The sequence below is a fragment of the Cnephaeus nilssonii genome (genome assembly GCF_951640355.1).
Source record: "Cnephaeus nilssonii genome assembly, chromosome: 5".
Taxonomy (NCBI): Eukaryota; Metazoa; Chordata; class Mammalia; order Chiroptera; family Vespertilionidae; genus Cnephaeus; species Cnephaeus nilssonii.
This window is the reverse complement of record NC_137076.1, coordinates 27,163,297-27,177,722: the sequence shown is the minus strand read 5'-3', so window position 1 is coordinate 27,177,722 and position 14,426 is coordinate 27,163,297. Positions and strand designations below refer to the sequence as shown.

Here is a 14,426-nt window from a genome sequence, read left to right as displayed (position 1 = left end):
TCAGACCATCATGGAGGAGCTGAAGGTCTTGAAGCTGATGGCCAATATCCTCTCCCCTGTAGGGCAGGGCAGCTGTACTGCCTGGGGCCAGCTGCTTCATGAGAACAGGGCTCTGGAACTCTGACCATGAGGGTAGCCCTCCCCCCCCCGCCCCCACCCAGCCCCCCCCTGCCCCCACCCTGGCGCCCCCCCCCCCCCCCCCCCCCGCCTGGCCCCCACACAGGCAGCCTCCCGCTGGCTGGCTTTGTCCTACTGCACTTTAATGAGGCCTGGGGGGGGGGGGGCAGGGGTGGGGGGAGGGGGTTATTGTGTGGCATGGAGGAGTCTCAGGCTGGGCAAGTCAAGGGCCTTGGCACCCAGCTGTGGTCCCAGAGAGGGTGAAGCCCAGGGTCCATGCAGCAGCTGGCCTGCAGGCTGGCGGGTTCGGGTTCGCGGAGCTGCGGCTGCGGCGTGTGGTGAGCGCGGCCAGCTCCGGAGGCTCCCTGTCGTTCAGGACACAGGGCCACTCTCTTTCATCTTCCTACCTGGCAGAAAAGGGTGGGTTAGTGACGGGGCCCAAACCCAGTGCCATCATCCCGTCTGTCCTCCTCACCCCGCTGGAGGCGCGATGCGGTCCCTGAGTGCCAGCTGTGTATTTGGGCTTTCTGTGCACCGACCCACAGTACCTCGTGGCCACGAGAATGACGATGTCCATTTCACAGAGGGGGAAACGGAGGCTCAGGCATGTGGAGTGTTTTGCTCTTGGGACGGAGCTAGTTTGGCTCAGAGGTGGAATTAGAACCTAAGACTGGTGACTTCGGAGCCAGGCCACTTGTCCCCAGCCAAGCTGTCCAATAGTTCTTTGAAGCTTAGATGTCAGTCACCAGGGAGGGGGTGCCCTATGGCCCAGTGATCCCAGCGTTCTCTCCGGCCTTGGTTCTGGCAGGTCCTGTTGGCTTCTTCCAGAATCTCTTCACCTTCTCTCAGCGGAGCAAGTGTGAGTAGGGTTGCTTGGGGGAGGGCGGAGAGGGACTGGCTCTAGGTGACCGTTGACATGAGCTGTTTCTGGGCGTGGTTGGGCTGCCAGGGCTGCTGGCTGCTCACAAACCTCTGCCTGGGGTGAGGGCTGGGGGAGGCCTGTGCTGACCTGCAGCGAGGAGGCCTGTAGCGAGGAGGCCTGCGCTGACCTCCAGCGAGGAGGCCTGCAGCGAGGAGGCCTGCGCTGACCTGCAGCGAGGAGGCCTGTGCTGACCTGCAGCGAGGAGGCCTGTGCTGACCTGCAGCGAGGAGGCCTGTGCTGACCTGCAGCGAGGAGGCCTGTGCTGACCTGCAGCGAGGAGGCCGGCAGCGAGGAGGCCGGCAGTGAGGAGGCCTGTACTGACCTGCAGCGAGGAGGCCTGCAGTGAGGAGGCCTGTGCTGACCTGCAGCGAGGAGGCCTGTGCTGACCTCCAGCGAGGAGGCCTGCACTGACCTCCAGCGAGGAGGCCTGCTGCAAGGAGGCCTGCGCTGACCTGCAGCGAGGAGGCCTGTGCTGACCTGCAGCGAGGAGGCCTGTGCTGACCTGCAGCGAGGAGGCCTGTGCTGACCTGCAGGGAGGAGACCTGTGCTGACCTGCAGCGAGGAGGCCTGTGCTGACCTGCAGCAAGGAGGCCTGTGCTGACCTGCAGCGAGGAGGCCTGCAGCGAGGCCGGAGCACAGGCTGCAGACAGAGCTCTGCCAGAGCCCCTGCGTGGGCCCGCCTGGCACCTGCCCAGGGAAGGTTCACAAAGGAAGGAGGCACCCCCTGCCTCCGCACCCCTGCGCTGCGGCCAGAACGAAGCTGCCCTTCCTGCAGGGGTCCCAGGCCGCTGCTTGTGCTGCTCAGTGTCTCTGGAACGCTCCTCCTCTTCCGTAGCCATGCGGCCGTGTCTTAGGGCAGGGGTGGGGAACCTTGTTTCCCCAAGGGCCATTTGGATATTTATAACATCATTCTCAGGCCAGCCAAAATTACCAACTTAAAAAGACAGCCTGCCTCACCCCTAATACCTTAGCAGAGCCGGGCCAAGTGATTTCGAGGGCCTTCCATGGCCCCGGGCCTGACGTTGCCCACCCGTTTAGAATGTGAAGCTCAAATTCTCCTGACCCTGACAGTCCTAGGGGCCTCAAGGCTTTGTTCATGTTCCCCCGCAGAGCCTCGCCCGCTGCTGAGGGATCGTGGGCGGCCACGCAGTTCCGTGCAGCTCCGGCCCTGCATGCTGGCCAGGCGCCTCCAGGGTGCTGGCCTGACTGCCTACGTGCCATGGGGAGTGAGGAGGTGGTTTCTCCTGCAACGGGCTTGAATCGCATAGCGGCCTTTTATTGACCAAGTGCCTCCTCTGCCCCAACACCCACACAATCTGGAGTTTTTAGGGATCGACAGGATGAACCATTTGTTATTCAGAATGAGCCAGAATCACTTCCTGGGGGTCTGGAGGGTGGTGGTGCCACCCAGAGGCTGTTAGAAAAAAAGACCCCAGCCATATTTCTATAACCACGATGCAAGAAGATCACCCACTGTCTCCCCTTCCCTCCCAGACGCTCCAGAAAATCTAGATGAACAGATGAGGACAGTGTCCCAGCAGGTTGTAGAGAGGCGAGCATCCCTCTGTGCCCACCCCCTGGACCCGACGTCCTGAAGCTGAGGAACGTGGTCCCTGCTGCCGCTGGCCCCCAGGCCACAGCTCGCTGCTGGACAGTCCTCACTTATTCCAGAGGCGTGGAACGCGGGGCTAGTCCAAGCTGAGCGAATCCCAGTTTTCACCTAAAGGTCTTTCTGGCCCGAGGAAGCCTCTCCCAGGCTTTGACCTGAGGGCGCTGCTGCCTGCCACGTCCCCAGGTTCTGAACGCAGACAGAGGATGGAATCCCGGGACCTGGGGTTTGAGGACTTGCTGCTAGTTTAGGAGTCTTCACAGTGGACACCGGGGCTTGTGCCGCCGCCTCCGTGGCACGAGGCTGCGGGGACCTGCTTTGGGCATGAACAGCCATGTCTACTAGACCACACATCCCCAAAGAAACAGCTAGAGAGCTGCGCACGACCTGTCATTCATCCAGACGAGGAGCAAAATGCACTGAAAACATGGACTGGAAACAACCGGACCAACAAGAACATAAAATAGTGCAGAATGCTCGGCCAGCGTGGCTCAGTGGTTAAGCACCATCTATGAACCAGGAAGTCATGGTTCAGTTCCGGGTCAGAGCGCATGCCTGGGCTGTGGGCTCAGTCCCCAGTAGGGGGCATGCTGGAGTCAGCCGATCAATGATTCTCTCTCATCATTGATGTTTTTCTCTCTCCCTCTCCCTTCCTCTCTGAAATCAATAAAAAAATATTAAAAAAATAGTGCAGTTTGTGTTGAATCTTCTAGTCACGATTTTACTTAGAAGCCGCCTTTAACGCATGGCAAGATGACCCCAAGGGCCATCCTGTGAGAAGAAGGACCTGCAAGCTGAGGGGCAGGTGCCCCAGGCAGGCCCCGGGGGTTCTGAGCCCCAGCTTTGATGCCCCCAAGTCATGCTGGACAACCTCTTGGTATATGACAACATGTGCTTGTTCCCACCGAGGCCTTTCTGCTTTCTTTGCAAGGACTGCCCTCTGCTCTTGAAGTGAGGGACAAAAAGGCACCTTCAGGCGCGCGAACAGGCCTTTGCATTTTTCCAGGCGCCCTTCAGCTGTTGCTTGCTGGCACCCAGCACACGGGCCTGTTTCAAGCTTTGCTCTGGCTCCTGGTGGTTTGGGGCTCCTCTGAGAAAAGCCCATTGTAGATGCAGCCTTGCGGGGGTGGGGGTGGGGTGGGGGGGTAGGGGGTGGGGTAGGAGGAAGCCAGGCTCACTCCTTTCCCTCCAAGTATAAGTCGCAATCGGCTGTGATGAGGGAAATAGGCAAAGAGGAGAGGGGGTGCTCAGACCTGAGCTGGCTCAGCGGGGTTGGCCTGAACCCCGGCCAGGGTTTCGGAAGGTAATCTTCAAAAGGTGACAGTTTTCCAATATTGTGACGTTGGAAAAAACTTTCCAATGAAATTCAAGTTCTTAAGTGTTGGCAAGGAGGCACTTTGCACAAAATGAAGAGGACGTGTCTTCTCACACAGAGTCGGGAAGGAGGCACATGGAGCTGCTTTGCAGGGGACGCTTGGGAGGCACGCAGACCCCACCCCCTTTGGGTGGCCCTCAGGGGGGGGCTTCAGCTAAGCCTTGTGGCATGCAAGTCCCTTGTCAGCAACAGGGTCTCTCTGCGTCCAGTTGAGGTTAAAAGGCTGGGTCACCAGTTCAAGTCTCCCCTTTTCACCTGCCGTTTCTGAATCTTCCTTTTATAATCCTCACCTGAGGATATGTTTTCATGGATTTATTTAGGGAGAGAGAGAGAGAGAGAGAGAGGGAGAGAGAAACATTGATGGGTTGCCTCATGTATGATCAAACCCGCAACCTGGGTATGTGGCCTGACCAGAAATCGAACCCACAACCTTTTGGTGCACTAGACGAAGCTCCAACCACCTGAGCCACCCAACCAGCGCTGAGTTTTATTTAACACTAGAGGCCTGGTGCACAAAATTCGTGCACTCGGGGGGGGGGGGGGGGCTCCCTCAGCCTGGCCTGCGCCCTCTCGCAGTCCGGGAGCCCTCAGGGGATGCTCACTTGATGGCTTAGGGGATGTCAGTTGGACATCCTTAGCACTGCCATGGAGGTAGGAGAGGCTCCCGCCACCGCTGTTGCACTCACCAGCATTGAGTGTCTGCCCCCAGGTGGTCAGTGTGAGTCATAGCAACTGCCGTTTGGCCTATTTGCATATTAGGCTTTTATTATTTAACATGTTGCAGGGAGGGAGGGCCCGGGCCCTGTTTGCTTCATGCTTCCAGCAGCACGCACAGGTGGCCTGAGATGCCCAGGGCACCGCCAGCGAGGCGAGGGGGCTGGACCACAGCGTGACCGCCGGGACCGGTGGGAGTCCGGGGAGGAAGGAAACCCGTCCCGCTTATTCCCTCTTGGTTTCTGGGGAAGGGTTCTCCGGCACACCTTGTTGCCAGAAAAAGCACCTCTTTTTCTCTGAATAAACATCCTGGCTCTGTTAACGCATACATTTGGGCTCTCTATCAACCCATAAATGACTGTGAGGTCTTCATAAACAGAGGGATGGAAAGGAGGCCAAGAGGACTCCGAGGGATGGATGTAGTGAGGCCCCAGGCTCCCCCAGAGGGAGACGGCAGCGTCTGGAGCTGGAAGGGAGTTGGAAGGTCCCCGTGGAGCCCAGATCCTCTGCCCCCACCTGGTGTCGGGGCCTCCAGTGGCCGGTCATGAGGTGAGACAGTGTTGAAGCTCAGAAGGCCCTCAGATCTAGCTCCCATCATCCCTTTATACAGTTAGGAAACCAGGTCCAGAGCAATGACGGGACCTCCCCAAGGCCACATGGCAAGTTAATGTTTCGGCTGGAACTAGAACCCAGGTCTGATCTCCAGCTGGCACTCAGCCTGTGATACCAGATTCATTCTGAAGTCTGATTGCCTCTCGGGAGCATCTAAAACAAAATGGATACTGCTCTGGCGGGTGTTTCCCAGTGGTTAGAGCACTGGCCCCACGCACCAATGAGTCATGGGTTTGATTCTCGGTCAAGGGCACAATCCCAGCCCCAGTTGGGGTGTGTGCAGGAGGCAACCAATTGATATGTGTCTCACACATCGATGTTTCTCTCTCTCTCTCTCTCTCTCTCTCTCTCTCTCTCTCTCTCTCTCTCTCTCTTTTTCTCCCCCTCCCTCCCTCCCTCCCTCCATCCCTCTCTCCCTTCCTCTCTCTCTACAAATCAAGGAAAAAGTATCCTTGGGTGAGGACTGACAACAAGCCTGGATACTGCTGGAGACAGGGAGCCACACGGGGCTCCGGCCTGCAGACAGGGGGCTGGGCCTTGCCCGGGTCTCCCGTTACCTGTGGCTGGGTTCCGTGTCGGAAAAGCGGGCAGCTTGAGGAAAGGCGGTGGCTTCTTGTACAGATCGAAGTCCCGGTGGCGCTGGTCCCAGCTCCATCTGTCTCGGTCCAGCACAGGCTTCATCACGTTAGCAAACAGTGCGTTTTCCCTCCACTCCTAAATCGGGAACAGTGATTTAGGGGGAAGGCCCCCGTGGACACCCCCCCGACACCCCCCCCCCCCCGCTCCTCCCTGGGGACCTCAGTCAGCTCTGTGGTGGCACCAATGGGCAGCAGGTTGAGGTGGTGGTCGCTATCGGTGCTCTTATGAAGACCTGTCACTTGGAACCCGTTGGTTGTGAGCCAGGCCTGGCGGGCCTTCTCCTTAGCTTTTCTCTCCTCTTCCTTTAAATCCCAAGGCTCCACCATGGCTGAGAGGAAATTCTGTGAATACGTGAATCTCTTCTGTGGCTCCTGGAAAAGAGGGGCACACGTTTGGATGGAAGTGTGTGTGTGTGTGTGTGGGGGGGGTGGTGGGGTGGGGAGTGGGGGCAGACTTGGATGGGGCTGACTCAGCCTCAGGTTTCCAAGCAGGGGTCAGAGACCACTGAGGGCACAGGGACAGTCCTGACACATGCTCTGAACTGGGCAGTGGCCCTGGGAGTGTCCCAGCAGTGTTCCCTTTGACAGGAGTAGCCCTTGTCTAGATGCGCCACGTGCCGAAAGCCTAGTTCTAGAGTTAGCCTTAGGGTGACGGCTGCTTTTCCGGGGTAGCCGCCAACTGCTCCCGGAGGCGAGGGGCCTGCAGTGGTTTGCAGCTGTGAACATCTGCCATGAGGACCCCTTGGCTCACCCCTGCACGTGGAGGACTGACATGTAGCGTGGGAACAGAACACCTTTTCCAGCGCCTGGGCCCTGGCTTACTCCCCCTTGCTGGTTGGCTCTCACCCACACACGAGATCTGCTGCTGAGCTCCAGGCAGGATGGTCAGAGAGGAAAGAGTTCATGGGATCAGGCAACAGCCGTTATCCTGCCCGGAGTATAAGCACACTAGAGGCCCGGTGCATGAAAATTCATGCACTGGAGACGGGGACCCTCAGCCCAGCTTGCCCCCTCTCACAGTCCGGGACCCCTAAGGGGCGGGAGGCGACCCGGCGATCAGGGGAAGGCGATGCCCCATCACACCTCTGCTGCTGCCACTGCCAGCAGTGCAAGCCTCGGCCGGCCCTGGTTACCTGAACCTTGGGCGGCCCTGGGCAGCTGGGCAGCCGCCATCCGAGGCTTGCCTGTGCCTTGGGCTGGCCCTGGGTGGCTGGGGGGCTGAGAGGACTGGGGGACTTCGGCAGGGCTGAGGGGACTGGGCGCCGCCATCTTGTGGCTGTGGGCACCACCATCTTTGAGGGCGTGACAGTCAATTAGCATATTCCCTCCTATTGGCTGTGGGTGCCACCATCTTTGCGATGGCATGAAGGTCAATTAGCATATTCCCTCTTTATTAGATAGGATGGCTGCTTCCCACTCTCTGAGCCTCTCACTCACCTTGTCCATCTCACTATACAGCTTCTTCTTGACCAGCTCCGTGGAGTTCAGGGTCTGAATACTGTAGTTATGCACAGCCTCTGTAGTAGGAATTGAGCTTCTAATCACCCTCACCTCGGGCTTTGGGGACTTCCTGCTCACCTGGTAGGCTTCGGAGATGTTTTTCTGAAGACAGACACACCAGGCATTACCCACTCAAGGCCCCTGAGCACCAGCTACCTGCCTGTAGTAGGTCCTGGGACATGGCTGCAGGGCAGGCATCGGTTCCTGAACATGGGAGCTGGCGTTTCCTCACAGAACCCTGCCCCAGGGCCATCCGGTCCGGCCCCTTACTGTCTACAGTGGAATTCACTGGACCAGGCACGTGGCACTTGCCCAAGGTCACTGGAACTGGGACACATAGCACTTGGCAGAGTTTACGGCTCAGACGGTCAGGAGTGGGAGAGGCTGGAGGCTTTCACGGAATATGCAGGGAGCCATGAACTAAAGCAGCAAAGACCGCCGTCCTTGACCGTGGCTGTGTGCATGGGGAGTATCACCCTCTTCTCCCCATAGCCTCAGGGGGTCTGTTGGCTTCCTTTGTGGATAAAAACAGCAAGAACCATAGGATTTCACTCCTGTGTGGGATCTAATGAACAAACTGACCTAACAAGCAACATGGAGACAGACCCATAGACAGAGAGCAGGCTGACAGCTGTCTGGAGAGAATGGATAGTGTTGTGTGTGTGTGTGGGGGGGTGGGGTGGGGGGGGGAGGTGTGTGGGATTGAGCAAAAAGGAAAAAAAACCCACAAGAAATATAAAATAAAATGAAATAAAATAAAAATTCAATTCATTTTCAGTTATAAAAACAGCTACGGAAATATAAACCATAGCCAATAATATTGCAATAACTGTGTATGGTGCCAGATGGGTACTACGCTTACCAGAATGATAGCTTCTTAAGGTATACAAATGTCTAATTACTTTGTTATACACAGGAAAGTAGCATGATATTGTATATCAACTATAGTTGATAAACAAAAACACTGAAAGAAAATAGCAATGAGGAAGGAGATAAAAGGCGAAACAGAAGGTTTCAGAGAGAAAGGTGGCTGGGACCCAAAAAGACAAAGAGGAAGAGTTTTACTCTAAATTGTTAAGTGCTGGGCAGCATAGCTTGTCCTTCACTTGCCTATCAACCTTCAGCAAAAGAACTACCTTTTGCTTAAAAAAAATTTTTTTTAACTCAAGAAGGTTTAAAAAAATAGTGACCGTGACTCACTTGTTAGTTTGCACACTCCTAAGGGACTTTTTGGTGTTGCTGTTGTTGTTTTAATAGAGATTGGTGTGGGGATGTGGTAGGTGGCTTCATACACACAGACCACAAGTGACGACTTCGAGTCCCACCTTGGATGCTGGTGTTTTTGTATTTTGGTTGGTGTGGGGTGAAGGAGGTTCTTGTTGGCCATTTAGGTCATATAACAGCCAGCCTCCCATCGCCTCACCTGTTTCTCAGTCTCCTCTCTCTTCCTTTTACCTTTTCTCAGGCCGATTTAGTTTATCTCCTGTGTTGCTTGGACATTCGATAACATGCCCTTAGCAACTTAAGATGTGTCACACACACACACACACACACACACACACACACACACACACACACAGACGCAGTTCTTCCTCAAAGATGAACTCTGAGGACAATGTAAAGAGCTTTCCTCTTCGCCTTTCAGGAGGACGGGGTGTGCCAGGCTATGAGTGAGTGCTTCTGGTGTGGGCCAGCCCTGCACCCAGCACGTCTTGCCCATCCCGCCTGGGATCCCAGGGCAGGAGAGTAGGTACAGGCCAGAGGCAGATGCCCCATTCGGGAGGTGGCCACCTGCCCTATATCTCCCAGCACGTGACTGGACGGCCCAGGTGGGGCAAAGGCCTGGCACCCCTGACCGCAGAGCGGAGAGGGTGCCCACCTGGATCAGATTGCGACTCTCCTCTCTTCTCTTCAGCATCACACGGTTCCGCCACTGCAGGTACTTCGCCTGGTGGGCGAGGATCTCAGAGTTGAGGGTGGATTTCCGACTTCGCAGGTCAAGCGTGGAGGTGCGATGAGGTGGGGTGGCCAAAAGGTTTTCATCAGTGAGTTCTTCTAGGGAAATGGGCAAGCCAAACTCTTGGCTCAAGTGCTTGATCATGGAGGAGGAAGGCAGCAGGTCTCGGGTGATCACCTCCCTGAGCTTGGTGCTGTAATGGCAGATGCAGTAGATCCTGGAATACAGAAGGGCCACCGTCCTCAGTCTCACCTGCCTTGCGAGACAGGTCAGACCATCCCCATTTTACAAGAGGAAAGGACAGCTCAGGGAAGCTGATTAACTGGTGCACATGCGCTTAGAGAAGGAAAGCGTCAGAGAGCCTCCTATCCCCACGTGTCCTTCCTTGTCACCTTAGTGGCAGGAAGGAGCTCTTTGCAGGGCGGGTGGGGGGGAGGGGGGCTGCCTGAGGTGAACCTGGGGAGGCTCCCCCCATCCTGGGGAACACTGGCACCCCTTCTCTGCTGGGACAGCTCAGGCCCAGCCGTGGGGAGCTGGGAAAGATCACAGAAATGGGGCTCCATGGGTATGAGGTTCTGTCCCCTTCCCTCCTTTCCCTTTCTCTCGGGAGCAACTTGGACCCAGGGCCGGGCCGCTGGGAGGAGGGCAGGTGGGTGGGGCCCAGACAGCAGGACCCTGAGCTCCGGGCAGTCACTCTTCCCGACTTTCTCCTTTGATCGCTGAGTAAATTCCAAGCGCACAGGCGAGGGGCCGCCAGGCCGCTTCCTTCCGCCCCACACAGGCCGAGTGCATTGCGGCTCACGGCTCACCTCACGGCCACTTTCTATTTCTCACAAGGACTGAGCCCCCTCCCTCCCTTCCTTCCTTCCCTGGGACACCCTGCCTCCCAGGGAAGAGCTTCTGCTCAGCCCCTGGTGAGGGCCTGGCCCCGGTGTCTCCCGTCACTGCAGCCTGGGCCGCTTGACAGTAGAGGCACCGCCACCTGCCTCCTTTGTGCGGCTCCTGCTCGCTCGTGGCCTTTCACCTGGAACCGAGTGGCAGTGGGACTGCACCTGTGCCCTTTACGTGGTGAGCAGAGGCTGCCTGGTGCCCACAGCCCCGGGGGGGGGGGCGGGACTCCCTGCCATCACTCCCCACGCACGTGTGACCCTCCACCCAGGCACCGCGTGTCCCTTGGAGCCAGGCTGCTCACTGCACAGCTGTGCGCCTCACATCGCTGTGCAGGAAGGTTTGGGAAGGTAGCCGTGTGGGTGAGCGGCGCCCTTCTGAGCCTGGGCAGGGCCCCGATGTGGGAGCACAGGCTGCCGCACGGGGACACCACACTGGAGCTGTCACCCGCAGCGGCAGGCAGGACTTGGGTGACGGTGCTCTACCATCACGCTGAGCCCCGCGCAGCCAGCCACGCAGCAGGCGGCGGCAGGCCATGCCTTCTCATCCCTCCTGCCGCTCGCCCAGCTCTGTGTGAGCAGGATGCTGGCACCACCGGCAGGGTCAGTGGCGCCGCCAAGAACTCCATCGTGACGACTGTCGCCCCCAAAGAAGCCCAGACTCGGGCCCAGGGGTGGGGGAGGCTGTCATCCACGAAGTTCACACTGTTCTCCTGGCAGGAGGCCACGGTGTGCACCCAGGGAGCCTTGGCCTCCCCCTCGTCTGTCTGCCGGACCCTCTCCATGTGCTCCCTGTCCCTGTGCCTCAGGGAGCAGTGTCCCGGCGCTGGGCCACCAGGAACTGGGCGTGTAGCAGGGGGCACAGTGCCGGGCCTGTGACACACTGAGCAGTGGGCAGGCGGGCAGGCCACTGACCGGGGGGTGCTCAGGGGATGCCCCATGAATGAGTTGGCTGGCCTCGTGAGGAAGCCCAGCTTGTCAGCCCTGCAGGCAGGGCAGCGAGAGGGGCCTCACAGTGTCCTGGAAGCCATGAGCTTGGAGTAGCACCCGCTGTGCACCGGAGGCCTCTACGGGGCTCTGGACCGTGCACTTGGGGAAGTCGGAGCTGGAGGGGCTGGCTGGCGTTTAGCACATGATATCGACCGCCATGTCAGTGACATCACTGCCCAGAGTGGCGCCACAGGCTTCACACAGGCTTTGAGGGGCTGGGTGCAGAGCAGGGGCAAGGGCTGGGTGGCCTCAGGCACTGGTGGCTGTAGCTGGAGGGGGGGGCGTTGTGGGGCACCTCCCGGATGCTGTGAGGCAGGAGTTTGTTCCACAGGGCGGGTGAGGAGGGCAGAAGAGTGGCATCTGAATGGCTCCTGGTTGGCAGCACAGGGAAGGTCAACCTTGGTGCCGGCCTTCCGGGGCTGGGCTGGGGCAGGTGAGATGTGAACGCTGGTGGGTGGGGCACAGCTTTGGGGATCAGGCCTCAGAAGGAATCCTGCCCAGAGACAGTTTCCCAGTGTCCGGGGCACCGCAGGCAGGGAGGGAGCTGGTCATGGGCTTGTTGTGCAGCCTGGAGTGTGGGCAGGCCGAGCGCTCCCAGGATCTGCCGCCCCCTGGCTAGGTCCATGGGCCCTAGTCCTTCTGTCCACTCTGTCCCCGAAGCTGCCCGTGGGCCCCAGGGTAGGACCCCATTGATGACTGACAGCGGGGAGGTGCCAGGCACAGGCTCGGGGGCACAGCCACACCCGTCGCAGGCCTCCCTGCCCAGGAAGTTCCAGCATGTGCATCGGGGGCAAGACCATTTCCGCTTCTCAACAGCGGTCCACAGGATCTAGTCCAGGTCAGGCTTGCGTGGGGCGGGGAGGGGGTCACAGACACAGCACTGCGCTGGCCACAGGGTTCGGGGAGGGATAGTGGGCACAGGACCACTCTCCATCCATGGCCGGGAACCTGGGCGGGTGCGTGTGGCTGCCCACCACCCCGCTGGACCACTGCAGGCCTAGGTCTGCCTGGCAGAGGCTCCAGGAGGCAGCTCAGTGCCCTAAAGCAACACACAAGCCCTCTTCCCCTCGCAGCCTGAGGACTGAGGGGGTGGAGGCCACAGCAAGCCCATGGGGGTGGGGCAGGCAGCCCAGCCCTCACGACCCACAGTGATCCTCCTCCACTGGTGCCTCCTCCACCCCTTAGGCCTGGGCATTGTGGGCCCCAGCCGCTTGCCCCTGCTGGCCGCCCACAGCCTCTGCCACTTGTAGTCCTGCCTGCCAGCCTCCTGCGCTGAGTGGCAGAGCCCCTGAGTGCCCAGGCCCCACTGAACGCAGCCCGCGTCCTGTGCTCACACCGTGCTGCCTCCCTATAGCTCGCCCAGCACTCACTCGGCACCCCACTTCAGTGTCAATCTTCTCTTCTAAACGGGGCCTGTTCCCTTAGCCCTCCTCCTCGGCAGGCACCATCCTCTACGCAGATGGAGGAGCTGTGCCCCAAATCCCAGAAACCCAGCGGGAGGAGCGCACAGCCTCCAGGGTGGGGAGTGCCCACCGTTCTAGGCCTGGGAGTCACCAAAGGGAACAGCACAGGCCCGAGCCAGCTTCACTCAGTGGATAGAGCATCGGCCTGCAGCCTGAAGGGTCCAGGTCAAGGGCATGTACCTCAGTTGCAGGCTCCGTCCCTGGTGGTGGTGGTGGGGGGCAAGCGGGAGGCAACCAATCGATGTGTCTCTCTCACATCGGTGTTTCTCTCTGTCTCTTGGTCTCCCTTCTACTCTCTCTAAAAATCAATGGAAAAAATATCCTTGGGTGAGGAAAAGAAAGGAAGAAAGAAAGAGAGAGAGAGAGAGAGAGAGAGAGAGAGAGAGAGAGAGAGAGAGAGAGAGAGAGAAAGAGAGAAAGAAAGAAAGAAAGAAAGAAAGAAAGAAAGAAAGAAAGAAAGAAAGAAAGAAAGAAAGAAAGAAAGAGCGAGCACAGGCAAAGGGATGCAAGTAGTGAAAGAGCCAGATCTTCGGAGAAGGGCTCTCTGAGGGATAGGGAGAGGAGGGAGAAGCAGACAGAAAAACCGACATCTGGCTGGGAAAGCTGTTGCTGGCCTGGTGGGTCTGGCGGTTTCCCATCGCTCCCTGGGAAAACGGGTTTGAACCAGTTTCTTACACCTCAGGCTACTCTGGGATGTTCTCCAAGCAACAGCCGGTAGATTCGTGTGACCTGTGTTTGAATGAACTGTCTTCATTTCACCAATCTGCCTCTCAAGCTCTCTTGGGAGAGCATGTGGCATAGTGGAAGCCACACAGGCTTGGGGTCCCCTGGGACGGCACTCCACTCCTGGCCCAGCTTCTTTGAGTGTAAAGGACAGTAACTGTCCCTCAAAGGGCCACTGCACTGCCCACGGTCACTGCCACAGGCAGGCGGGCAGCTCCCATCCCTGCAGCAGGCGGGGAGGTACCTGGTCAGGGCCCGGAAGGCCTTCTGCATCACGGTGTTGCGGAGGTGGAGCGCCACGTGCTTCATGAGCTGGGACAGGGGCTTGCAGAGGTGCATGTGGTACAGGATGGTGTCCAGGTCCGCGTAGAGGCGCTGCTGAAACAGCAGCTGGGAGTTGTAGAGCACCTTGTACTTCCCGTACTCCGCTCTGGTGATCCTGCAAGAGACGCCACAGGACGGAGTCCTAACGCTGCTCCTCGGGCTCTTGTTGTTTTGTTCTGGCTGACGGAGGTTTTTATTTTTATTTATTTATTTTTTGCTTGTTTAAAACCTTGAAGGGAAGGTTGGCAGTGAAAATGCTGAACTGCTGATACCAACCTCATGTTGCTGTGCCCCACTGCCCCTCCCTCAACCTCTACCCTGGCGCTCACCTTTATACCCTGGCTACACCAGCCTGGCAATCTCTAAACACAGCCGCTATGCCACCCGCTGTGTTTTCCACACGTTGTTCCCACCTTGTTGAACCTGGTGAAGGCTACACGCATCCTGCACATACTGCTGGTGTGTCTGTGTGTTTTGTCATGGGGTTTCCTCTTTTGTGAAGTATGTGGTCAGGTATTTTGCCCATTTTTCCATTGGGATACTGTTATTGTTTTCTTATTGATTCACAGGCATTTTATATGTTCAGCATACTAGC

General features: G+C 58.1%; 1 protein-coding gene across 1 annotated transcript in view; it reads right to left on the bottom strand.

Annotated features, from left to right (window-relative positions):
- CFAP92 (cilia and flagella associated protein 92 (putative)) overlaps positions 1-14,426 on the bottom strand; it is a gene marked incomplete at both ends in the record, with an annotated part of 41,908 nt that continues 27,482 nt past the window's right edge. Inside the window, 6 exons of the mRNA XM_079773071.1 lie at positions 1-56; positions 5,907-6,063; positions 6,147-6,359; positions 7,425-7,589; positions 9,367-9,661; positions 13,752-13,946. Coding sequence (XP_079629197.1) covers positions 1-56; positions 5,907-6,063; positions 6,147-6,359; positions 7,425-7,589; positions 9,367-9,661; positions 13,752-13,946 — 1,081 coding nt within the window. The remainder of the gene's footprint in view (positions 57-5,906; positions 6,064-6,146; positions 6,360-7,424; positions 7,590-9,366; positions 9,662-13,751; positions 13,947-14,426) is intronic.